This window comes from Callionymus lyra, chromosome 10 (assembly GCF_982586985.1).
Source record: "Callionymus lyra chromosome 10, fCalLyr1.hap1.1, whole genome shotgun sequence".
Classification (NCBI taxonomy): Eukaryota; Metazoa; Chordata; class Actinopteri; order Syngnathiformes; family Callionymidae; genus Callionymus; species Callionymus lyra.
This window is the reverse complement of record NC_141827.1, coordinates 23,766,878-23,792,432: the sequence shown is the minus strand read 5'-3', so window position 1 is coordinate 23,792,432 and position 25,555 is coordinate 23,766,878. Positions and strand designations below refer to the sequence as shown.

Here is a 25,555-nt window from a genome sequence, read left to right as displayed (position 1 = left end):
CAAGCAATGTCAGAGAATGACCCAGTTTAAGAAGCGCTACAAACACACAAGGTTTTCACAAGGTGCAGGGAAGAAGAAGGACGTTAACAATCGGGTGTTTTTGGTTTATGTATTATTTTAATTTCCATGTTGTTAATATGTATAATGTCATTATGTAAAAAATAAATGTGATAACAGGTTGCTGTTATTAATTGCATTGTGGAGAAGGGTTAGGTTTAAATAAGCTTATTATCCTTTCCGTACATATGGGTTCATATCATTATTGTTTGACTATTATTATTTTGACTATCGCTATCTTTGTTTCTCTAATCTCATTGGTTTTGTTTTATTGTTTGAAGTTTATTTTCTTATGGACCTACACATACACTAACCAGCTATTTATTATATATTATTTTACTTTTTAATGTCTTACATCAGCTTTATAACTATGCACTTTGTTCAAAAACTGTTTAGCCACACACCTGTCAGCAAACACCTCACAATGATTTGTAATGACCCTGCATATTGTGACAGTTTGAGGTCAGGATTTCACTGAAAGTGTCACAAAGTGAAAAGCAGCGTTGCACGTGCAGAGGAGCTCAACAGATGTCTGGCCTCTTTCTCAGCTTTAAGGAAGCAGCTGAAGGCGCTAAGAACCTTAGCGATCCTGCTTAATGCACACATGTCAGAAAGTAAGCCGGAGTCGAACCTGAGCTTCCACATTTTTCTCTACGACAACAAGAGGCGGATATTCTCGCAGCACAAGATTTAGATGATCCTTTTTACTGCGAGGAGTGTTTTGATAGCTCGTGTTTGAGTGCTCACGTGCAGCAGGGTCCACGAATAAAAGTCTTGTTTTATTCAAATATTACTGCAACTGAACTGTGTTTTTGACACAGAAGTTACTTGTGTATGTGTGTTTGTTCATTTAATAAATCTGACAACATTAATGTGTTCTAGTGTGCGGCTGCAGATTCCAGAAATCACAGGTTGACCCTGAACAGTTGCCATTAATGCAGTTTTGCTGATGATGCAATTATCCAGTAGCATATTCTGTGTCTCCATGGTAACACGGGGCAGCTGTGGTCGAGGGAAGGGGGGATGTCGTTGCTGGTCCAAGCCTCCTCCCAAGGGTCTCTGAGATTAAACAATAGCAGGAAGACATCGGGGCGACTCGACGGGTTCGCTACGAAATCTATCAAAGTAGCTGGACCTTCCCCTGCTCGGTTATCTGTGGCTCTGTTTTCCCTTTTTCCACATTCTTTCTCTCACATGCTTGACCCACAGAGATGAAATGACTAACTGGCGAGAAGGCTCAGTCCACAATGAAAACAAAAACAGGATGGAAGGAAGAAGTCATGGGTCCAGGAGGAGTGAAAATTCCAACTGGAGTTGCAGGTGTGGCTTCTATAAATCAACTGTCTGAGAAGGGCGTATGACATGGTGAACAAGACGTGTCATTATAACTATAAAAAAGGGGAAACAATGGTGCAGACGATGTTTTTAAATATACATCGAACACGAGACACGTTGGCATCAGTTGACGGTCATCGTTGAGAAGACATAAAATGAACAATGTCAGCAATAAAAAAGTATTAAAGGCAACTTCCTGGTCGGCAACATTTTCGCACTCACAGTCAGAAAAAAGATGCATAAAGTATATTCTCTGAATATGAAGTATATTCTCTGAACATGAAGTATATTCTCTGAATATGAAGTATATTCTCTGAATATGAAGTATATTCTCTGAACATGAAGTATATTCTCTGAATATGAAGTATATTCTCTGAATAAAAGTATATTATCTGAATATGAAGTATATTCTCTGAATAAAAGTATATTCTCTGAACATGAAGTATATTCTCTGAATATGAAGTATATTCTCTGAATAAAAGTATATTCTCTGAACATGAAGTATATTCTCTGAATATGAAGTATATTCTCTGAATAAAAGTACATTCTCTGAATATGAAGTATATTCTCTGAATATGAAGTATATTCTCTGAATAAAAGTATATTCTCTGAATATGAAGTATATTCTCTGACTATGAAGTATATTCTCTGAATATGAAGTATATTCTGTGAACATGAAGTATATTCTCTGAATAGAAGTATATTCTCTGAATAAAAGTATATGCTCTGAACATGAAGTATATTCTCTGAACATGAAGTATATTCTCTGAATATGAAGTATATTCTCTGTATGTGGGTGGCTGTTAATGTTCCCAGTATAAGACTGTAGACCAGATTACCATCTTGAAATATTTTTACTACATTGACCTCTTCTTCTGCATTGTGTCCATTTAATAATTAAAATGTTATTTAATTGAAGTTCCCTGATTATAACCAAGCAGACAAAATATTTTTATTTTATTGTATTCAAACACAAACGATAAATACATATATTCACGACAAAATAAATAGATAGGACACCAAAACATTCCTAAATACAGCGCTAGGGCTTTCTATGTAAATTATATTTATATGTTGAATTAAATTAAACAGTTTAACTGCAAGTCGATTTTTTTTGTCCTTTTAAGGGCTTTTAAAATACTTATGAAAATATTATTTTATGCTGTATATACTTTACAAAGAATGTCGTTAACATTAAAATCATCTGAAACAAAAAGGTTACATTCTTACTCATATATTCCAATATGTTCAAATGAGATCCTGCTTGAGACGCTCTTTGGCCTTGTCGCGGCTGTGACGTCACGCGCATCCCTCTCCCTCCTCCTGTCTTCTCTCCCTCCATCCAGCTGGGAGGAGGTGAGGTTCACTCCCACCATCTGCTTGTTGTCACCTCGGCATCTCAATCTCGTTTGTGTCCCACATGGAAGGATCTTCTTGTCCAAGAGAGTCGGGTCTTCTCTCTGAAGGGTCGACGCTGTTTCCTCAGGTGAGAAGCTAGCACAGGATGCTAGCACAGGATGCTAACACAAGTTTAGACTTTATTTAATGGCGATTTAAATGCGTTTAAAATGTTAAAATCCAAAATATCTGCTGTGTATTCCGTTCGTATTTAATCCGATTCATATTATTTACAACTTTATCTATATATATTTTAGGAGCTGGTGTGGTTGCTAGGGTAGCAGGATCCGGTTGCTATGGGCGTTCACCTCAATCCCATTTGACCTCTTTGTTGTGATGATTTTTAAATTAACCGTCTGGATTAACTCAGATTGAGTAGATTTAAGATGATTTATCCACTTGAATTTGTGGTATCACATCAGCATTTCAATGAATGTTTATCGAATTATAACGGTCTGAAGTATAATGTAAACATTTTTTTTTTTAAGGTGTCTTTTATTATGTAAATTAAGATTGATGTATTAGTAATCTCAATCTAAAGATATTACTTGGAGTGGATTTACTAATTATTTAAATCTTGATAGTCACTAGTACCTTTACAAATGGCTGGGAAGAGAACATTGTTTAATCTTAATGATCTCTCTTTAAAATAATAAATTGATGTTTATAATTTTTCTTTACTACTTTTTGATATATTCTAGTTAAATATCAACATGTGATTTATTACTAATAGAGCCAGCTAATTGTATTCACTCAGTCTTCAAGGAACAAAGAATACTTTGTAAAGCAATATCATGTGTTTAAAATACTTGGCTATAAAATACAATGTAAGTGAATTGTTGCGGGTTATTTGAAGGCATGTTGAAATTATTCATTCTTACATTGGATTTATCAAGTAGTCAAGTAACTTCTTGTTAGCAACGATACTACAGTTGTGGCATCAAACAACAGCAGTGGAGACGAGGAGTATTTGCAGATTAAACTTTTGACCTACTCAACATTTTGTTGTCGTCGAGTGAGTGTTTGGCTACTTATGTTCCCAAGAATGTGAAAGCACGACACGTGCAAGTGAAGAGTCCTGTGTTCAAAATACAAGGAAATGCTTTGGTAAATAAAAATAGCTTTTACATTTATTAATAGTTTCTACAACACTTCCTGTATTTGGTTTTAAATATACTCATCTCAAATATTTCACGTTTTAATCGTAATCATTTCAACTTTATAGTTTAAAAAGTCTCTTCTTTAATAAGAATATAATGAAAGTCTTCACATTAGACTTTTCTTTTATTGTCATCGCACAGAAAACACAGCAGTGAAACTGGCAACGAAATTTCGTTGCTTGGCAACCGTTAAAAACACAGCAGAATGAATGTATATATAAAAAGTATAAATATAATTATTAATAAGTTCAAAATAGGGCAGTATAGTATAAACAGAATAAATTAATAGTGTTTTAAATATAAATATAATAATTAATGTATATAAAAGTATAAATAAGTAATGGTATTTGTAAGTGTGTGCTTTGTCTTAACCAGTTATATTCATTAGTTCAAGTACATTTTTTTTTTGTCTACAATTTTTCATGGGTTAATGTTTATTATTAATAGTTTTTGTTTATTGATATCCCTTAAGGAGATTGTAGCGGAGCGTCAGCGTACCTCAGCTACATCAGGCGAAAGGCAGGGATACCTGGTACATGTCCCTCAATGCACTCTCCGGCTGCTCGTGCCAAATCCACCTCTTGACTTTTACTTTTGACAAGCTCAACGCCCTGAGAGCCAAGAGGCGGATGAACACGGCGTGAGGCTGAGCTGGCCGTCAGTTGCCATCTGTGGGGTCAAACCCCAACCTGTCGACTCCCTTTGCTTCCAGGCATATCTGTGAGCTGAAAGAAAGTGCCAGTGGTGCAAAGAAAAGGTGATTGATCACCTGCCGTTGTAAACCAGGACGACAGTCTTACAGTCTAGCGCTGGCTTTGAGGGTTTAACTAAAACAAATGTTGCATTAGAGGTTTCTTTTTATCGTCTTTATCTTAGGTAAGAGCTTCATAACTTAGATACTTGTGAATTCAAATTAAAAAGTATCATCAATTTTATTTCAGATCGAGTGAGGAAAGTAGTGTCTCAAAGCCGTCCTAATCTGGGTTAGTCTAGTCAACCAGAGTCGGAGAGAGTTCAGGAGTACGATCGAAGATTACAACATGTTAATACTGGCATCGACCACCACTAGTTTGGTAAATCATCACTTCATACGCACACACAAAATAGATGTTGATAAAAATGTGGGATTGTAATTACACAGCTTTGTTACACTATGTACTTTAAATGGTGAAGCCAATGGACCACCAACGCATTTATTGTCAGCAGCTTTTCATTCGTATATTTAGCTCCAGACTCACTTAAAGAGGTCAAAAACATCATAGCCAGGCTCACAAAAACGACGCCAAGTTTCAAATTTTTCCATTTTACAGGCTGTTTCCAAGCAACCAGATGTTTTATCTTTTCCGGTTTTTAAGTGAATTAATTGGGAAAGAAAAGCAGAGAAATCTGGAAATGGATGCCAGGGGAAGTACAATTTATGTGTTTTGAAACAAACAACTTGGATTTTTATGCGTTCACACTCAGTTTAGAATATAATATGCATTATATATATATAATACATATGTAGTGACAGTTTTTGAGCGTGCGTATTGGCAAGAACCTGACAATACGTTTACGTATCACGATACAGGAACAACGATGCGGTTGCGATACTGTAGTAACAAGGATGTATTTGTAGTATCGTCGAGTACTTGACTTTGGTGTTGCAGAATTTACAGACCACATGACTCTTGACCAAGTCGTAAAAGCCTTCAATTATTTTTGAAACAAAAATATGTCCATACATCAGCTTTTTAAAGCTGCTGGAATCCACCGTAATCCTCTCGTCCTCAGTCATCGCCAGGTTCTCGCAAGATTTCATTGTTACTTTAGCTGTGAATAAATGATGTATTATTGTATTAGTGGTGGTAAATATCTAGATGGTATTATGGAAAAAAAGAATCGCGAGATTTCAGTTTCAATTTCAAATTGTATTTTCTCACACCCCTAAGTAACTAAGTAATTTATATTTATAGAGCGCTTTTCTAGACCAGGGTCACAAAGCGCTTAAACAATCCTAAAAATACTCAAAAAATACATAATAAAAATATCAAGATTACACCGAGAAAAACACAGGAAATCAGGGAAAAGCCTGCACGAATAAGAAAGACACATCTACAATAAACTTGCAGTTTTAGCTTCATTAAAGTCTCTGACAAATGAAAAAAATGTCCCAGTAATGAAACACAAACCTCACTGACACAAGTGTTTCTTTTAGAGGTGCGAGAGTCGCCCCGCCACTGTCGCACCTTCCACAACACCACGGCCCGAGCAGACTTCCTTTCCTGTCCCAGGATGCGTGGTCGTGACGCGCCGCCTGACGCGGAGCGACGGTCCTTGTTCTGGCGATGTGTTTGTGCTGTGAAGAGATTAGAAGGGAAGCAGCTTGCCGAGGGCAGGCAGCTGCTGTTTCCTCCGGCTCGCGGCAGTTTTGGGGGACATCGGCAGGATGCCGTGGGGGAGAAGCGGCACTCTGGCCCTGCTGCTCCTGACGGGCAGAGTCATGGGTCGAGGCAAGGCCAGGTAAGAGAAGGCCTGGAGTGTCACACTTAATGGTGCAGTTGGTTTGTCCATGAATTTGACTTTTGCCTGCGTCACGTGAGCATGTGTTTAACAGGTTTTACAGCCTGAAAAACATGGCTTCGATTTTGTTGACCTCCTTTTTCGTATCATTAGTCCTAAGATCTGTGTCAAAAGCTGACCTTCTCTGACTTTTCAAAGGCTTTTAGTAAAAAAAAAAACTCTTTTAAACTCTAGTTTTCCAGCCAAGACTCTTTAAAAAAAGTTGTTACTTAAAGTCACTAATGGTAATTACGCCAAAATATGACGTGAGGAATTAATAAGAGCTCAACGTTCCATTCTTCCTTTGGCTTCCTGTTGTTAAACGTGAACGTCTATTCAGCTAAAAACAACCTGACATTCTATTGTTGCACACAGAGTGAGTCTTGTGTGTTTGTTCAGGCTGTCATTAAGGAGTGAATTTTGATTCGAAACAAAAGCACAAAGGTCCGAAACAAAGGCATAATTTGTATTTGTCGAAACGTTTTTGAAACCACTCAATAACAAGACAGAATTCAGTCTTTTACGGCATTTAGAAAATGCATGATGACAACATTTCTTTGAGATTTAAGTAAATCAAACACAAAGAAGAGTGTTAAGTCACATATTTAATTAAAATGTGAGTATGTGTGTACATCAAAGTGCAAGTGTTTCTATGGATTATGGAAGTTGTGGACAGAATCTTAAAGAACTTTTTTGATCAAATAGTAGCACACAACTCTCTTGCTTTTTTTTTTCCACTAGTTTGTGCGACAGCTTTACCATTGACTCTTATGTATATCCATTATATAGCAAATGCTTAAAGAAATATGTAGTTGTGAATAAAAAATGAATGTTGTACAATTATGTTGGATAAAAGTCACAATATAGGTGGAAATAAACTGCATAAGGTTATAAGGCCAGCTGTTTGTGAAACATGTGATCTTTGTTTAAGACGTCAGTCATGGAATTCAAGTTGGTTTCAGAGGTTAGTTTTATTCGAGGTTATAATGGATTTCAAGTTGGTTTCACAGGTTAGTATTATTCAAGGTTATAATGGAATTCAAGTTGGTTTCCATGTTAGTATTATTTAAGGTTATAATGGAATTCAAGTTGGTTTCCATGTTAGTATTATTTAAGGTTATAATGGAATTCAAGTTGGTTTCCATGTTAGTATTATTCAAGGTTATAATGGAATTCAAATTGGTTTCCATGTTAGTATTATTCAAGGTTATTTTATTCATGTACATTTAAACACTGGGCAACTGTAAAATGCTAATTTTCTTTTTATAACTAACACTTACTTGTATTGCAAGAACCTCTAAGGAGGCTAAATATTTTTTTGGTATTCCATTTATTATTGTTAATATTGCTTACGGTTTTGTATTGTATGTTATTTTTCTATCACCAGGCCCCTGAAAAATAATTCTCAAATCCCAATAGATGAAATGACAACTAAAAAAAAAATTGAATGATGCTAGACACACACAAATGTATTGGGCGAACCACATTTCTATTATCTTAAAGGTCTGTTACTGACCCTCCTTTAACAGTTAGTCAACACCTAATGTCCTTTCAATCTACGTTTTTATTCTTAAACGCTAATTCTACCATTTAGCATCCCTACTGTCATGTACTTTGAATTAAAATCCATAAATTCAAATGTACGATCCTTCATCTCATGCAATATTTTTGCTTCATCTTTGATCTCCTCCCCATTGCATGGGTTTCCTCCCACAGTCCAGAATCTGGTCATGTTAATCGGGTTATTTATGAGTCCGATCATCAGAGACACATCCTCTATAGATACCTGCTGCACCATCCGCATGACAAAAAGTCTTAGAGATTTGTGTCCAGGTCGCCTGTCGACGGACCTGTTGCACTAGAAGAACAACTTTCTCTTGCAGCGTGAATCTGTTTTGTTTTTCCTCCTCATACTTGACAGTGATTTATCAGTAGTGCTCAGGTATGAGGTTCAACTTATACGATAGTAGAACAATCCTGTCCTTCTTAAGTCATGTGTCAAGTCCCAGTCGCAAGTGTGAGCTTTTAATTGATCAGTGTTTTCGTAATTGTCGTCTTTGTTGTGGTCGTGATTCGTCCGTCGACTGGTGATTGATTGACAGCCGAATGACTTGGTGGGTTTCAGTTATTCGCTGTTGACTCGTGTTGTTTTGGAAGAGCTACTGAGGGGTTTAGTTGATGGGTTTCAGTTCGGGGTCTTCAAGTGTTGCTAGTGTTATGATCAGCTTTGCTACACGGGGTGTGTCTCCATTCAGGGTGTTGTGGGAGGAGCTCAGGTGAGAGTGTTTCGAGGACTTGCTCCTCCCTTCTCGCTCCGATCAGATCTCAGACCAGCCTCCGACCAGTACAGCAGCTCGCAGTGGAACTAGAGGAGCAGCAGGATTTGAACACTGAAGGAAACTGTGGGATCAGAGTTTTTTGTGCTGGACTGTGATTCTCCTCGAGTCTTGGAGGACATGAGAGACAGAGAGGTCATGGTGAGCAGGATGGAACAGAACACCCAGTTTCCACACACAAGGTTGAACCGATTCCGGTTTCGTCCCAAAAAGGAACAAATGAGAAGTAGGCACTTGAAACCCACGTCCTTCAAGACAAAGATCAGGTGAGCCGGAAATGATATTTCAGTCCTGGAATCATTGCTAATATTATAATAATAATAATAATAATAATATAATAATTACTATTATTACTATAATAGCATTGACCATTTTTTTGGTGGAGATTTTTGGATTTAGATGTTTTATTTTAACTTGTGCACACTTAGGCGATCAGTTCCTGTGAGAATATTTTACTTAGATGTGATTGATGTTGATCTATTTTCACGATCAACAGCGTTGGTTCTCTGAACAGCAACTTACAATAATAATAATACACTCTAAAAGATAGTTCAGTAAAAGCAATGATCCAACTTGCTTGTAAATATATGGCATGACTTAGCTTCTTATCATGTTGAACTGATTTATAACCGTGCGTCCAATGTTGTTTGCAAAATAGCTTTTAAAATCAAGTTATTTTCATATGGTTTGCTTACACAAAATGAATATTTACCTATTTTCAAGTTCTCGTTAGAAAGTTTGTATCATTGCACTGAGAAATTCTTGTTTTGAGTTTGGAGGATCTGACGTTTCACCTTGTTAGAAGTATTACCATTGTGAAGCTACGTTTTCAAACCTGGTTTCTTGTTAATAGATACTTTTTTTCCCCCATTTTATTCAACTTCTGAAAGATAATGAACTTTAGCTCTCGCACTCATTGTGTGGTTGTATTTTGACAAAATGTTTAGCGTTTTCTATTTTTGTCTTTTAGTTTGTTGGTTGCATGAAACAACCGTAGCACGGTTTACACATGCATGTTTAATTAATTCCTCTCAGTAAATATAATAATACAGACTTCAACACGGTTTCTTCATGGGCTCAGATGACATCTTAGATAAGGAATCTACCATGAAAGTCAGTGCAACACTGATGAAAGAACACTTTGTAAATCTCAATCCTCAATTGGACTCTGATAATCTCTGAAACATTCCAGAGTGATGTACTTCTTCAGTTCGGAATGTCATCCGAACATTTCCAACCTTAAGAATGTGCCTGAACCACACATGAGCAGAGTGAGTCAGCTGACCGTTTCCGGTGTCTCTTATCACCGGGTCACATTTGACTGCCAGAGGGTGTGAAGGAATCTGTCTAACTGAGGGTTCTTTTGTTTGAGCACAGAGAGAAATTAAAGGACAAACTATTTTTAAAATGTTTGTGTCCTCACGATGCAAATTAAATCAGTTCAAAACCTTCATCTTGTGCTCTTGGGCATGTTTTTTTATAAAAGCATCTTGTCAACATCTGCGGAAGTTGATAAATGTTTCTAGTCATATTATTTTTGAAAGCTATGATTTGAATGACTCACGTTTAAAGAATCAAACTTGCAATCTTAGAATTGCTGAAAAACTACTCATCCATTTACTATCACAGTTATTTTTTCTTGGATTTTTCATGGATCCAGATTTCGAGTTACTTTTTTCTTTCCATTTTCAAAGGCAAAGGTTATGGAGTATTTTTCATATTTGATCATTTTCAACTTATCTCATAATATCTAATTTATTTTTTGCCATATTGTTCTCATGGGCTTTCCCACTTTCTCAAAAATGTTGCTAATATGCAGCAATAAAATGCGATTTCTGGACCACCTGATTCTGTTTTTCTATTTTATTTTTTTTGGTGTGTTATCTTACTTCATGGCTTTATTCTGCACCGACACCCCCAAAACAAATCATATGTTGTGTTTAGAACACTGGCAATGAACGTTTCTGATTTGTATAATTGAATGTATTCATTTATTTAAAAAACTTATTTTATTGTATTTTAATTAATTAATCTTTGTTTATTTAATTTGCATTATTTCATATTTTTGTTTTCTAAAGCCACCACAACAAATCCCTGTGTTGTGTTTACAGCGCTGGCTATAAACGTTTTCTAATTCTGATTCTGAAATAGATTCTGAAATAAAACCATTAATCTTATGTGTGTTTTAAAACACCGCTTACAGTTGAGACTAAACCAGTATACAATACGTATTTATATTCTCTAGCACTCTCCTAAAAAAAGATTTTAAATAAGCATTTCAATTGAATTGAATTTATGTATTTATTCCTCGGCTGGTTTAACGCCCATTTGTTAATTTAATCTTACTCTGCTGACATCTAGTGGCCAGTCGAGGTACCTCGGCTGCGGGCAGCGTTTTTCTCCAGAACAATAGACTCCCTCCTTTGTGTCCACTCCGGCGTCTCCTCTCCTCCCTCCATCCTCTTCCTTTTGTCTCTCCATCTCTGCTCTACCTCCACTCCCCCTCATCTCCATTTCCCTCTCTTTTTTTCATCCTCTCCTCTTTTTTTTCGCGGTTTGCATGCATGCGTGCGATTTCTTTACGTGCGTGTACGTGTGCGCCAGAGACCCCAGCCCCACCGAGATGAGCGTGGAGCCCTGGGTGAACCCGCTGGACCAGGCTGCAGCTGAACCCCCGCAGAGCAAGACCCTCTCCTCGCCCCTGGACCAGGAGCAGCACCCGGACAAAGCCTGCCTGGATTCCTTCTGGAGCGAGGTCGAGACCATCAGACTAGGGAGTGGCGAGGACCTGGACTGCAGCAGGAGGGACTCCAGACAGTCAGAAGGTAAGATGTTCGAACATGAATCTACTTTAAAAAAAACTGTTTTTCTTCCCATGACTCTGCTTTAGTTTATTGTGGCAGGACTTCCTGCAAACAACGTGCAGCCATATCATGTTTCTCACGCCGCAAAGTAGCTCGTATTACCATGACAACAGCATCACACACTTGAGTGATTCCCACTCGTGGAACAAGCTGCTTATGATGGACTTAACTTAAGTGTTCTCATCTCAATATTGACTTATTTAACTCTGTTAATTGAGACTCAAGTTAATTACCTTTTCATTAAAAACAATTGTAAAAAATAAATAAATGTGTAGATCTTCTTTAAAGATAATTGTGTGTTAAATAAAGTGTCTATGGAAATATAAGATTATTGAAAGGTTCGATTTAACATGTAAAATGTTATTTTTTTATGTCGATATGGTATCGTTTTTTAAGCATTGATTTAGTTTTATTTAATCATTTATTACATTTCGATACATTCTATATTGACAAAATGAGTTTTTATTTAATTATTTAATAAAAAGATAAATTACACATACTGTTTAAAATTCTGTTTCCAATAATCCAGAAATACATTATCTATTTTTTTTTCATTCGTAGAATTTAAAATGCAATATTAATGTGTTGCTATAATATAGCACCATGATTGGACGAAAGTTCAATCAAGTAAAAAATACCAAAAAAATAAATAATAATCAAACTTTATATATAAAAATGATGGAATTAAATAATTGAATAAAAACAAATTCAACCTTTCAATAGAACAATTATTAAAAAATATCAATATAGAAATGATTGATTTTAACTATTAAGTAAGACATTTTTATTTGTATAGCGCTTTTCCAGACCAGGGTCACAAAGCACTTAAACAATCAAAACAATACTCAATAAAGTATATACTTTAAAGGTCAAGATAAAACTGATAACACAACAGGAGTTCCAGAAAATCAAGGAAAAGCCTGAAAAAATAAAAACGTCTTAAGATGTTTCTTGACGTAGAATAAATGCAACCTTTCATATAAGAATTATTGAATTCAAATTCAACCATCAATATGGAAATGATTGAATTTGAATCAAAAAGAAAACATCTTTAAACAACTTTCAATTTCAATAAAAACATTGTAAAAGTTAAACTCCGCCAGTCAATATTCACTGATACACATGTGACTCTCAGAGGGCGAACAGGAGGAGCAGTGGTTGGCAGACGCAGGCTTGTCGACCCTCATCAGTGACGACAGCGAGGATGTGGAGAACGCCGTGCTGCTGTCCACTCTGACTCGCGCTCAGGCCGAAGCCGTCCAGCGCCGACTGGATTCCTACACGCTCTCGCTCCGCAAGAGGAACAAACCGGCGCCCAGGGACGTCCGAGACATCTTCCACGCTCCCATCAGTCAAGTGAGAAGCTTTTGTCAAATATATCTTTTGTGTCGCTGTCGCTTACACTGAGACGTTTGAATCTCAGTTGTTGTGAATTTTGTTGCCATGTTTGGTCCCAAGGGGAGGGCGGACAAGAAAAAAATGCAATAAAGGTCATCTTTTGTCCTGCTGTTCGCTCACAGCACCTCAGGGACTCCTTGTGAGATCCTTGTCAGTGTCTATCAGCTCAAACATTCACGTCCTCCATGAGACCATACATTTCGTTGTTGGACCAGTGAAGGCGTTTGAATGTGCCGTTTAACCCTGTCCTGTTTGATTGTCTGGATAACTCAAAAATATATATCCTTTCTTTTTTATCCTCCCCGTAGACTCTTCTGTCTGACCCTCATCACAGTGACGACCTGGCTCAAAACAGCATGGCGTCGGTCCAGAAGACACCACTGTCAGGTGAGAGCATGTGTAGCATTGATGGTTGTTTACTCTGCTGTTGCTCCTTAAAAATGATAAACAGCTTATTACTAATTGTTACATGTTATGTGTCAAATAGTGACTATATTATATCTCTTTCTTCCTAAAAATTAAGTTTTTTGAGTTAATTTGATAACAGTTCTGCCCTCTTGTGTTTTCTTATTCACGTCCCCTTTTCTTCTTTTTTTTCTTCATTAAAGCTTGCTTTGCACCAGGATTATATTTTCTAACCAAATAGTTCATACTTAAAATGGTGTGTTTTTATATTGTTTACTATTAGACTCTTGCTCAATTTTTTTAAGCATTGTAGTCTTTGTTTTTAATAATTGAGTTCAATACTTTTTATATTGAAAGGTTGAATTTGACTTTCTAAATAATTGAAGTAAATTTGTTAAATTAATTATTTTTACACAGAATTTTATAGATTTTCTAAATTCAATATATATTAATTCTTAGCCTTTTAAATTAAAAAATGCAAATACAGTAGTGCCACCTTGATTGGATTAAATAAATTGAATTAAAAGGCTTAATTAAAAACTATACGTAAAACAAAGTCAATTTTTGAAATGTAATGATTCAATGAAAAAATATATAATTAACTCTCAATATAGAAATTAATTCAATCATTAAAAATAATTAAATGCTGTTTAAAACATGTTTCAACATTTGAAATGAGGCACCAATATTCTTCCATGGGTGTGTGACACCTTTTCTAAAATAGTCAAGTCAAAGTTACAATACAATAAACAAACTGATACCAGGTTTATATTCAACTCTAAGAAAAGCTTTCTTGTGATTATCTTCATACACGTAATCGATGCGATTTGTTTTCTCCCCACAGCTTTGACCCCGGAACACCAGCGAGGAGCTCCCAAAGAAGAGTTCTTCATCACCGACGTGGCTTATTGCGAACAGGCCGTCATTCTTCTCAAACAGGCCAAACTGCCTCAGAACAACGTCCAGCGTCGGAAAGAGGACGGAACCCTGCCGGTGAGAACTCAACGTCTCAAATAATACGTTCATTTTCACTGAAATTTAATCAATATAGATGAAACTAAATATAACTTTCCAAGTCTTTAGAAATGAGGCTAAATGTACACATGTTAAAGATTCAATGATGAAAACCATCAAACTAAATAGATGTTTACATATTTAAGTTAAATTAATTGAATGGAAAAACTGCAATGGGTTAAATCTTTCAGGGAAACAATTCTACACTTTATGATGATTATATACAGTATACTGACACTACTTAAACTGTATTGTGTTTTGAGATACCTTTGATTTAACGCTTATTAATTCAATTGAATTTCATTCATAGTAATGTACACTATAACAACTTGTGAATTTTAAATATATTAACTTACGTTCTGTGTATCTTTTCTTTATTTTACAAATATAACTGTCATTTCTTTTTTGTCTGTTGTCGCTACGATCTCGATCCACTTGCTGTGTCAAGTTATACACATTCATCCACTGTAGTGGATAAAACTATCGTCGTTTTGTTTATATTGTTATTAAACCCATGTGAAAACTAAAATAAATACACATTTGTTGATGTAGTAAAATATAGAAGAATAAATAGTTGTATTTAAGATTAAACAGTATTGACCTGGTTAGAATAAACTTTATTTCAATTTCTCACAAGTAAAAAAACTGAATTGCAATGATATAACTCACAATAAATCTTCTAGCTCAGTGCATTTTTTAAAAGATTACTTTAATACTGTTATTTCATCCTTGCAAACTCAATCATCACTCCACACTTTCTCAGCTCCAGAATAACACCGTATGAATGCAGGAATTAGCTCAGAACAAAAGGAGTCTTGTTTTGGTATCAAAGAAAATCCGATTTAATTCTCTATTTGTGGCTACATTCACCAACACACTCACTGCTGTCCGAGTGTTACATCACACTCAAACTGTGTTTCCTTTCCTGTCTGACAGAGGGTGATCTGCCCCAAGTGCCGGTTGGGAGTGACCCGGATCCAAGACCTGTCCCACCCCGACATGAAGAAGGTGCGTCAGCTGGCTCTGATCGACCTGACCGCGCTCTGCGACCTGCTGGAGCTGGAGGTCAAGAGGCACAAATCCGGCCGGAGAAAAATCCCAGGTATGACGATGACGTGTTACACGTACGTAGAGCGATAAAAGATCTGGACTACGTTCCTCATACCTGAGATAGTGTCACTTCTTAGGCACGTGTGTTGATACATACTTTGCCAGTGAGTTTGATGAGTCACGTGCAGGAGTTGCTCAATTCAATAAGAACAGTGACGTCTGGATTCCTGAGCAGACGTTTTTAGAGGAGAGGTTTAAAAAGCAATTGGCTGCCAGAATAAAACAAACAACAATAATTCCACCAACTAGAAATATTACTTTGACATTAAAGGGTTTTCGGTGAAAAAATAAAATATTTACAGCATTTCCTGTCGTGACCTTTTTGTTGTTAGAATCTGATATAATGAATAATAAGATACAGAATATATAAAACCATGGTGGTCAACACACACTCATGCAAGACAATAATAAAATACAGAATATAAAAAAACATGGTGGTCAACACACACTCATGCAAGACAATAATAAAATACAGAATATATAAAAACATGGTGGTCAACACACACTCATGCAAGACAATAAAAAAATACAGAATATAAAAAAACATGGTGGTCAACACACACTCATGCAAGAAAATAATAAAATACAGAATATAAAAAAACATGGTGGTCAACACACACTGGCGAGGAAATAAAAAGAAGCAGTGGAGGACACGAGATAATGATACATTATTGTCAACAGCCAAAACAGAGAATGTGCAGGACGGTCAAACATACTTAGAGAAGATGTCACCAGTAAACTCACCAATAAACTGAGCTGTGAAGGACACAACAGGAAGTCCAAAGAAGAGCCAGATTACAACCTCTGGAACACAAGGAGCTTTTGTTTGTGCAGAATTGTTTATTGTGGGATGAGTTCCATCTGTGGGTCATTAGGACAGCCGTCGCAGGAAGGAGCTCAACAAAATAAAACCAAAATAAAACCAAAACCTTTAAATGAAAGTAGATTTACGTTGATGATGTATGTCTCACTCTCAGAGAGCTCACTGTTCGGGGTGTCGCTGGCGGCACTGATGGAGAACGACCAGAAACTGAAGCCAAACTCGTCTACTCCTCTTTTTCTACAAGCGGTAAGATCTATCTATCTATCTATCTATCTATCTATCTATCTATCTATCTATCTATCTATCTATCTATCTATCTATCTATCTATCTATCTATCTATCTATCTATCTATCTATCTATCTATCTATCTATCTATCTATCTATCTATCTATCTATCTATCTGTCTGTCTGTCTATCTATCTATCTATCTATCTATCTATCTATCTATCTATCTATCTATCTATCTATCTATCTATCTATCTATCTATCTATCTATCTATCTATCTATCTATCTATCTATCTATCTATCTATCTATCTATCTATCTATCTATCTATCTATCTATCTATCTATCTATCTATCTATCTATCTATCTATCTATCTATCTATCTATCTATCTATCTATCTATCTATCTATCTATCTATCTATCTATCTATCTATCTATCTATCGTATATATATATATATACGTATATATATATATTTATATATATATGTAATGATATATATCGTTTTTAAATATATATATTTATATATATATAAGTATTTATATATATATATATATATATATATATATATATTTAGTTTGTAAATCTGTATTTGTTTTCAATCGTCCTTCAGTGAACTTGACTGTTTGTTCTCGAGGAATGTAATGCTTTGACCACACCCTGCTGTAGAAGCAGTTACTCAGAATGTCCGGCAGGGGTGACCGTGATGCTTATCTTGTGATGTTTCCCTCCGCCCTAACACCTCTTTTTCTCTCTCTCTCTCTCCCTCCCTCCCTCTCCCTTTGCAGTTGCTGACATTTTTAGAGAAGAAAGGAATTGATTCCGAGGGAATCCTGCGGGTTCCAGGCTCTCAGTCCAGAATCAAGGTGAAGCATCTCATCAGTGAAATACAGACTCTGGGTCAAATCATTACTTCTCCATGTTGATTTGTAAACCAAACAACATTGACACCGAGAAATGTCAGAAAGTGTATGAATGTATTTAATTACAGGTGACATTTAAAAACACAGAGGGAGGAAATGTAGCTTTACATGAAACCAGTAATTTGAGTGGGCACCAGAGGGCGCTGTTGGTTACTAAAATGATCCTTATGTTGAGGCGTCTTGATGTCCACGTTTTTTATCCTGTGTTGTCTTATCATTCTTTTGGTTCTTTATTCTCAGTTGCTGCAGCAGAACCTGGAGAGCAACTTCTACTCAGGTCACGTGAGCTGGGAAGAAGTGAGTCCAAACGACGCTGCGGCGCTTCTGAAGAAGTTCATCCGGGAACTTCCCGCTCCTCTGCTCACCGCCGAATACCTCAACACCTTCAGCGCCGTGAGAGGTCAGTTCAATTCATGGACAGTCAAAGACTGCCATTTTAACTTTGTATTTCATTTTCATATAACTTTATCTTTGTTTTTTTTAAATATTTTTAAACAAAAAATTCAAAATAAATAGTTAGTATTAAGTGCTTTTATATAATATTTGTCTATATACTGTATATGTCTATATTTTTCATGATTTGAGTTTAAATAAAATCTATTTAAGGGAAACAGTCAACTGTAAAATAAAATTAATGCACTTGGTAATATTGGTGTTATATATTGGTCAATCATTTTTGATGTCTTTCAATGTTTTCTTCCTCTCATAATGCAAAAAAAACAAAACAAGATTGATATTATAAGAATATTATTAATGTGTAGTCGCCGAAGAGAGTCCAGACGGTTCTATGAACGATGAGCGTGACCACAGACCTAAGCTAACAAAGCTAATGGCCACCTGTCACAACGTCATTAATCTTTGCACATCCCATCATTCTTTGTCACACACAGAGGAAATGAACTGTGTGTGTGTGTGTTTGTGTGCGTTTGACCTGACGTAGCTTTGCCTCTGCAGACATCACAGATCTGAAGCAGAAACTCCACATGTTGAACCTGCTCATCCTGCTGCTGCCAGAGCCCAACAGAAACACACTGAAGGTAAACGAAAAAGACATTGATTCATTTTTTAACCACTGACAATTTTGAGTTCAAAATCAACACACATGTGACTATAAAGTTTCTAAAAATCTTGTATATTATTTATATATATAAATATTTATTTATTATTATTTATTTAGATTTGTTCAGGCTTTTCCCTGATTTTCTGGAACTCTGTGTTATTCTCTGTGTTATCTTGACCTTTTAAGTATATATTTTATTGAGTATTATTTTAATTGTTTCAGCACTTTGTGAGCCTGGTCTGGAAAAGCACTCTTTAAATATAAATTACCTACTTACTTACTTACATACTTACTTATATTTTTAACTAACAATTTGAGAGAAGCTAGTTTCTAATAAAACAAGTTCGAAATTACATTTTATTTGTTGTCACTCTCCTATTGTGATGCAGTAATAAGTGATTGTATCGAAAAAACGAGGGTTGAAAATCTTCAGTGTTATATAACTGTTGCTCTGACACAAAAATGTCCGGATGTGTAAATCTGTTATCAAGTTGGCAGCTGAGGGTAGTTCTGTAAAAACTTTCACAAGACCTGTCAACCTTGGTGGCGCTGCATTCCTCTTCCTGTTTGAAGCACTTATGTAACGTCACCGCGTGACTCACTCACACTATAGTGGGCATCAGTCAGCTCTACCGTGAAACCCACCTGATCCTGGATCTACACCCTCTAACCACTGTTCACGTGTGACCTCCAGGCTCTCCTGGAGTTCCTCAGCAAGGTCGTCTCCCGAGAGAAACGGAACAGGATGAACCTGTGGGCGGTCGCCACCATCATGGCTCCGAACCTCTTCCTCCATAAAGCTGTCCCCAGCAAGTTGACCGAGGGCGCCGAGAAAGGTCAGGCGGAGAAGGCGGCCGACGTCATGAGGCTCCTCATCCGCTACCAAGACCTGCTGTGGACGGTACGTCCCGAACCTCTGCTGTCACTCTCTCAACACCTGTGATAATGAAGAGGAATTAATCACAGATCGGAGCTCAGTCGTCCTGCATTGTTCGAATAAAACTGCTGGTTGCATAATTGAATACCGATGACAACTGGTTCAATGTTGAAAACATGATTACTAGTCCAGTTTAGACATAAATAAATACAATTTTTACAACAAATACATGTATATTCAACTCATAATAGAAGTCTAACACAAAGTTAAAGCAAAAAACATTTTAATATTATATATTTAGATCCAAATTATTAAACATAAATGATTTTTACTTTACATTTATTTTCACTTCATGCGTGAGTTTAAAACAGGATCGCCTTGGCTGCATTGGAAATGTCACATTTCATACAAAAAACAAGAACTGGGGATGTTTCTGACTGTCCATAATAGCACAGGGTCTCAGATAAACAGCAGCCAAATTTACACAATTTAGCCCTAAAATAATCCTGATAGATCTCAAAGTGTCTTTTACAACTGACACAATTTGGCCCAAAATAATACTGATAGAACTTAAGTCAGTGTCTGTTACAATAGGCACAATTTATCACCAAAGTAAAACCGATAGAACTCAATTAGGTGTCTGTTATAATTTGGCACAAATGATCCCCAGAATATTACTGATAGAACTCGAATAGTTGTCTGTTACAATTGGCACAAAATGTCCCCAAAATAATACTGATAGAACTCAATTAGGTGTGTGTTTAAATAACAAAATTAAGCCTCATAATATAAGTAAGGAACTCAAATCAGAGTCTGTAACAATGGACCCAATTTAGCCCCCAAATAATACTGACAGAGTTTAGTGTATAACTATGTTAACAGGTTCAAAACGTACTTTCATTAATGTTGTCTTCATTCTTTACACGCTGCTTTTTGCATCAGATTAGTATCAGAGTCTAAGAAGCAGGTTTCTACTTCAGATCCCAAATTTCGTCATGAGTCAAGTCCGGAGGCTGAACGAGAACAGCAGTCGTCGCTACAAGTTCTACGACCGACGGATCAAGGACCTGCTGAGGAAGATCCACACGGACAGTCGTGACAAACCCGATAAAAACGCCTCAGAGGTATATTTTCTTTGACCATCACCGTCCTAAACGTTTACCAAGAACGCGTCAATGACGAAATCCTCCTTCACGTCCCGCAGCTGTGCCGCCCCGTGAAGATCCAGGTGGCGGACCAGGTGAGCGGCACCATGGACTTCCAGCTCAACATCCACTCTCGTGCCTCGGACCTGCTGACGCAGTTCCACCGCCACCATCCTCACAGCCCTCAGAACGTCAAGGGCAAACTTCGAAGGAACGGCTCGGTGTCGTACTCGGACTACGCCCTGTACGAAGTGGGCGGAAACATCGGTGAGTGACTTCCTGGTTCTTCTCTCCGTTGACATTTGCATGTCTGCTCACTGAGCCGACCCGCTGAAGTAATGAAGTGTGCGACCTCCGGAGCGACACGAGCAGTGCATCTGCAGTTATCAGAGCAGACAAATGCTTATCGCACACATGCTACAGTGTCGACACAGACCTGCGCCGCCGCCGCTTCCTCTTTGTCGTCCGCCGACATCTCACCGCGTCGGAGGTTATGACTCAAACACTCATCTCTAGACTGGCTCTTAACTCGGGCTCGAGCTGACATATGAGCATTCCAGACGACCAATAAAATTTGTGTCCAAACATCAGCTTTTAAAAGCTGCTGTAGTCAACTGTATCCTCTCGTCCTCAGCCATCGCCAGGATTTCATTATTTAGCTGCAGAGGACGTAATGACTGCCGCCATCTAGGGGCTAGAAAGTTGAATAGAAAGTGTATCACCGTTATCGATTTCAGATCCCAAATATATATATTTTTCTTTATTAAAACAGTTTTTACCCTTTCAAAGACTTCAGATGTTAAAATTGTACCTAAAAGATACAAAAACACACTTTTTCCAACGACTCAACAGCAATAAATTGAAAATACAAGAGGGCACTTTTATGAAAAAGAGTAGTCGAGGGTTAACATGCCTCCAAAACCAAATTTTTATTTCTAAATGTTTTTGTGCAAATAATAAAACAAATGTGTAAAATAGATATACATTTCTCTTAAGTATTAAGGATATTAAGGGTGTAAGAAATATCAACACTTTTTCTTTTTTTTCACGATACTGTATCGATCCTTTCAAAGCATTTTAATTTTCTAGGCTTTTAAATCAAATGTTCTGTTTATTATAGTTCTTTTATAGTTTATATTTCATTAAAGTGAGTAAAAAAAACTATTGTAATTTTTATTTATTTACAATCAACATGCTTACAGTATATTCACAGCATTTGTTTATTTTCTTGCCAACTAAAGGAAACAATGAAATCCTAAGAGATCTCCATGCTGACTGAGGGCAAGAGGATACAGTTGACTTTGCCAGTTTTTAAAGCTGATGATTTTGTTTCAAAACTAATCAAAGTACTTACGACTTTCCTTTTTTTCTTTAATAACACTGTTATTACATAGTCAAATTAAAAAAAAGGACCACAATCAATCACTTTTACCACTTTGTTGAACAATTAAATCAAAATAAAAGAGGCCATTTTGATAAGAGTAGTCAAAAAATGGGTTAAAATGCCTCCAACCATAAAAAAAAAAGTTTTTGCTAAGCTAATAGAAAAAATCTTAGCTACACAATACACTTAAATACGCCTGAATATATTTTATTTTAAATACTGTATCTCTACTTTAAAAACATTTAATTTTTATTTCGGTTTTGAAACCTAATTTTCTTTTTATCATAGTTATTTTCGTGTTTACTTTTCAACAAAGTGTTAAAAAAAATACAACAATTGAACAACAATTTTTATTTATTTACAATTTACATGCTAATATTCAAAAATAGTTTTTGTGTGTAGCTAATAAAAGCTCAAATATATGTGTCCTAAATATTTGCCTTGTTAAACAATTGTGGTCTAAAGTGAAGCACAGTGTGTGTGTGTCGCGTCGGGGAGTGTGTGACGACGGTGTGTGTGTGTGTGTGTGTGTGTGTGTGTGTGTGTGGAGCAGAATGTCACAGTGTGTGTCTTGTGTCTGCAGGCGAGCACTGTCTGGATCCCGACACACACCTTCTGGATCTCTACAACAGCAACTCGGGAGGAGAGTGGGTCGTCAAGCCCAGGCCCAGCGCCGGCCGAGGGATGTGACACGGAGGGAGTGGAAGGACGGACAGATGGACAGATCTGAGGACAGGCTGCTGAAGAAAGAAAAAGAAAAAGAACAAAAAAAGATGCAGCGCTCTCCTCGCCGTCCGTCTCATCCTCGGAGCAACAAGGAGGAGACAGATGGAGGAAGGAGGCAGACGAGGAATCTGCCAGAGGAGTCTCCAGAACTCCCTTTGATCAGATGAACACCCGCGTCGCTCCCTCCATCTTTTCTCTCCTCCTCTCTCGCCGCATCACTGCTGCGTGACTCATTACTTCCTGACGGAGGACTCGCTCCGTCCATCTTTTTTTATTTTTCCTCCGGAGCCGTCACCTCCAACCCACGAGCGAGCAGATGGGGGTTCAGAGAACAACCTCTGGCCCCGCCCCCCCTTCCTCAGATGAGCCCCCTCGTCATCAGTCCGCCGGGCGCTGTGCGTCCTTCTGTGCCTCGGACCCTTTCAGGGTCTTGATCCGTCATCAATAGCATTTTGACACCAGTGTTGTTGACTCAGAGAACTGTAAATACAATCCATGATTCCACAACTACAGCCTTAATGGCTCATTCTAAGAAACTAGTGCTGATTTTTAAAAAATACTTTATAAAAACTGATCTGAAAAAGTTTTTTTTGAGGCTTAAATCCCTGTTAATATGATTTTTTCTACTGTGACTCAGGTCACTTATCAGCAGATGAATTGATTCAATCACAAAGATACCTCCATTAAATTACCATTTTTTAATTAAATTACATGTTTTCCTGTCATCAAAAATGACTTCAACTTGTCATTATTAGAGATGATCTGCTTGTTTACATTACAATGGAGTAGCTTAGCGTCTTATTGGTCACATGGGTGATCAGTTTAAGATTAACAACTAAAAACTGAGAGCAAATAAATCACCTCAAAGATTGTGGGAACTTGAATCCTTGGCTCCCTGCAAAGGTTTGAGTTACATCATCGGCTGTATGTACCTGAGGAAACCGTTTCTATCGACCAGAACATCAGAATTTGATGTAAAGAAAAATGTCGTATCAAGAGACATAATTCAACGAAAATATTACTGTCATAATTCAAACTCATCTTCTTTTTCAACACTATTTGGCCCCCAAAATAATAGTGAAAGAACTCAGTGTCAGACACAGTTGCCACAATTTTAAATTAAAATAAAGAGAGTAAAGAGCACTATTCTAATAATAATTTCGGTTGAGGATCTTGTGAAACACACAACAAAAAGGCACCAGTTTCATAGAATGACCCCTAATTATATTCAACTCCTGCTGCAAACACCGTTTTTCTTCTATTGTGAAATGAGCCAGCAGGGGGCGATAAATCGACCCATTGAAACGAAAAAAAATCTTCTTCTTGTGTTAAACGCTGGCATTCGCCAGAAACCAATAGTGTTACCTTCAAGTGTGCCATTAACTTTAAGACCCTGATGAATATGTGGAACCCTAAGACCCCCCCCCCCCACAACCCCCCCGGACCAGAGGCGACCTCTGGACGGACACGGTGAAGCTGGCCTTCACTCGTTGGAGAGACTCTCGTCTGGTTGTTATTTATATGACTGTCGTGTTTGAGCAGTGTTGCGTAGCTGTAGCGTCGTCGTGTTCAGGTTGTGCGTCGTGTTTAGCGTCGTTGTCGAAATGTCTCTGAAGTGTGCGGCGGTCAGTGTGCGTCGAGTCCACGGTCGCGGAAGAGTCGTCGACCGAAAAGCAAAAAAAAAAAACAAGCAGTGTTAGCGTTTCGCGGCCATGTTGGTGGTGTCTCGCCGCCATTTTGTGGGTCTCACCGGTTTCGGAGTAATGGCGGCGAGCGGCGCCATCTATCAACGCCCCCCCAACCCCGCCCGCCACGCTCCGTCTCCTCCCTGTAATGGACCATGATGGCACCCCAATCACTTTTCTTTTGATAAAGGGAGAAAGGTAATAAACGGCTGTTGTAAATTCTGAACCTGATGACAGCCCCGTGAGCACGTGTGTGTGTGTGTGTGTGAGTGTGTGTGAGTGTGTGATGAGCTTCATTACACGAGTCCAATCGCAGTCCTAGCCACAGTTGAGTGGCTCGGCACAAAGACGAGCTGATGGAACTGCCTTCTGCTGACGGTCGGTGGAACTAGGTCACCTCTGCTGCGGCGTCCCAGAGGGCGAGCGGCGAGGGGCCAAACACCCGGGGACACACACACACACACACGTGGACGTGATCAGCCGCAGACTCGAGAATGTACATTTGTAGTTTCATATCTGTAGGAAGCTTTTTTCAAATTGTTTTTTGTCAATAAATGTGAATCTTTTAACGGCTCTGATTTATTTCCTCAATGGCGGAGAGATGGTATCAGCGGCGCATTCATCATGTGGAGGGTCAGGAAACACACACACACACACACACACAAACACAGGAGAAAACCTGAGCTGAAGTATCGGTTTCTGGTAATCAACGGAGCGATTAAGTCGGAGCGTGTTTGGGCCGGAGCGGCTCGGCTTCTTGATTAATGGATCCTGCCGGTGCCGCTCGCCAGTGACGGGCTCATCAGCTCTGATTATTCAAGGTTCCTGCATCCACGGCGTTCTCTATTTCTGGAGACAATGAAGGCCTAATTGATGGCTGTGACTTTTACTTCAGAGAAGAACTGTTTTCGCCCTGAGGTTCGTCTGGTCCTGTTTTTAAGCTAGTTTGTGACGCCCAGTCTGGTTCTACTCGAGGTTTCTGCCTCGGTGTAAGAATATATTCATACACTTAATTATTGCAATTTATTTCTTCACAATACAGTATCAACATTCAACCGCATGGTATTGATATTTGAAGAAAAAAAAAA

General features: G+C 37.7%; 1 protein-coding gene across 2 annotated transcripts; it reads left to right on the top strand.

The window, feature by feature from the left end:
• The first annotated feature begins 6,295 nt into the window (after positions 1-6,295).
• On the top strand, positions 6,296-25,036 carry arhgap40 (Rho GTPase activating protein 40). 2 transcript variants are annotated; one of them, XM_087800655.1, is made up of 14 exons: positions 6,296-6,452; positions 11,432-11,652; positions 12,827-13,047; positions 13,398-13,476; positions 14,339-14,487; positions 15,445-15,610; positions 16,596-16,687; positions 17,456-17,533; positions 17,831-17,990; positions 18,545-18,627; positions 19,345-19,551; positions 20,508-20,651; positions 20,732-20,939; positions 22,640-25,036. In XM_087800655.1, the coding sequence occupies exons 1-14, from the start codon at positions 6,379-6,381 to the stop codon at positions 22,744-22,746; spliced, it is 1,989 nt and encodes a 662-aa protein (XP_087656781.1). In that variant the 5' UTR covers positions 6,296-6,378; the 3' UTR covers positions 22,747-25,036. The 2 variants fall into 2 exon arrangements, with proteins under 2 accessions (XP_087656781.1, XP_087656780.1); XM_087800654.1 differs by lacking the exon at positions 6,296-6,452 and adding an exon at positions 8,824-9,093.
• The last annotated feature ends 519 nt before the right edge of the window (positions 25,037-25,555 follow it).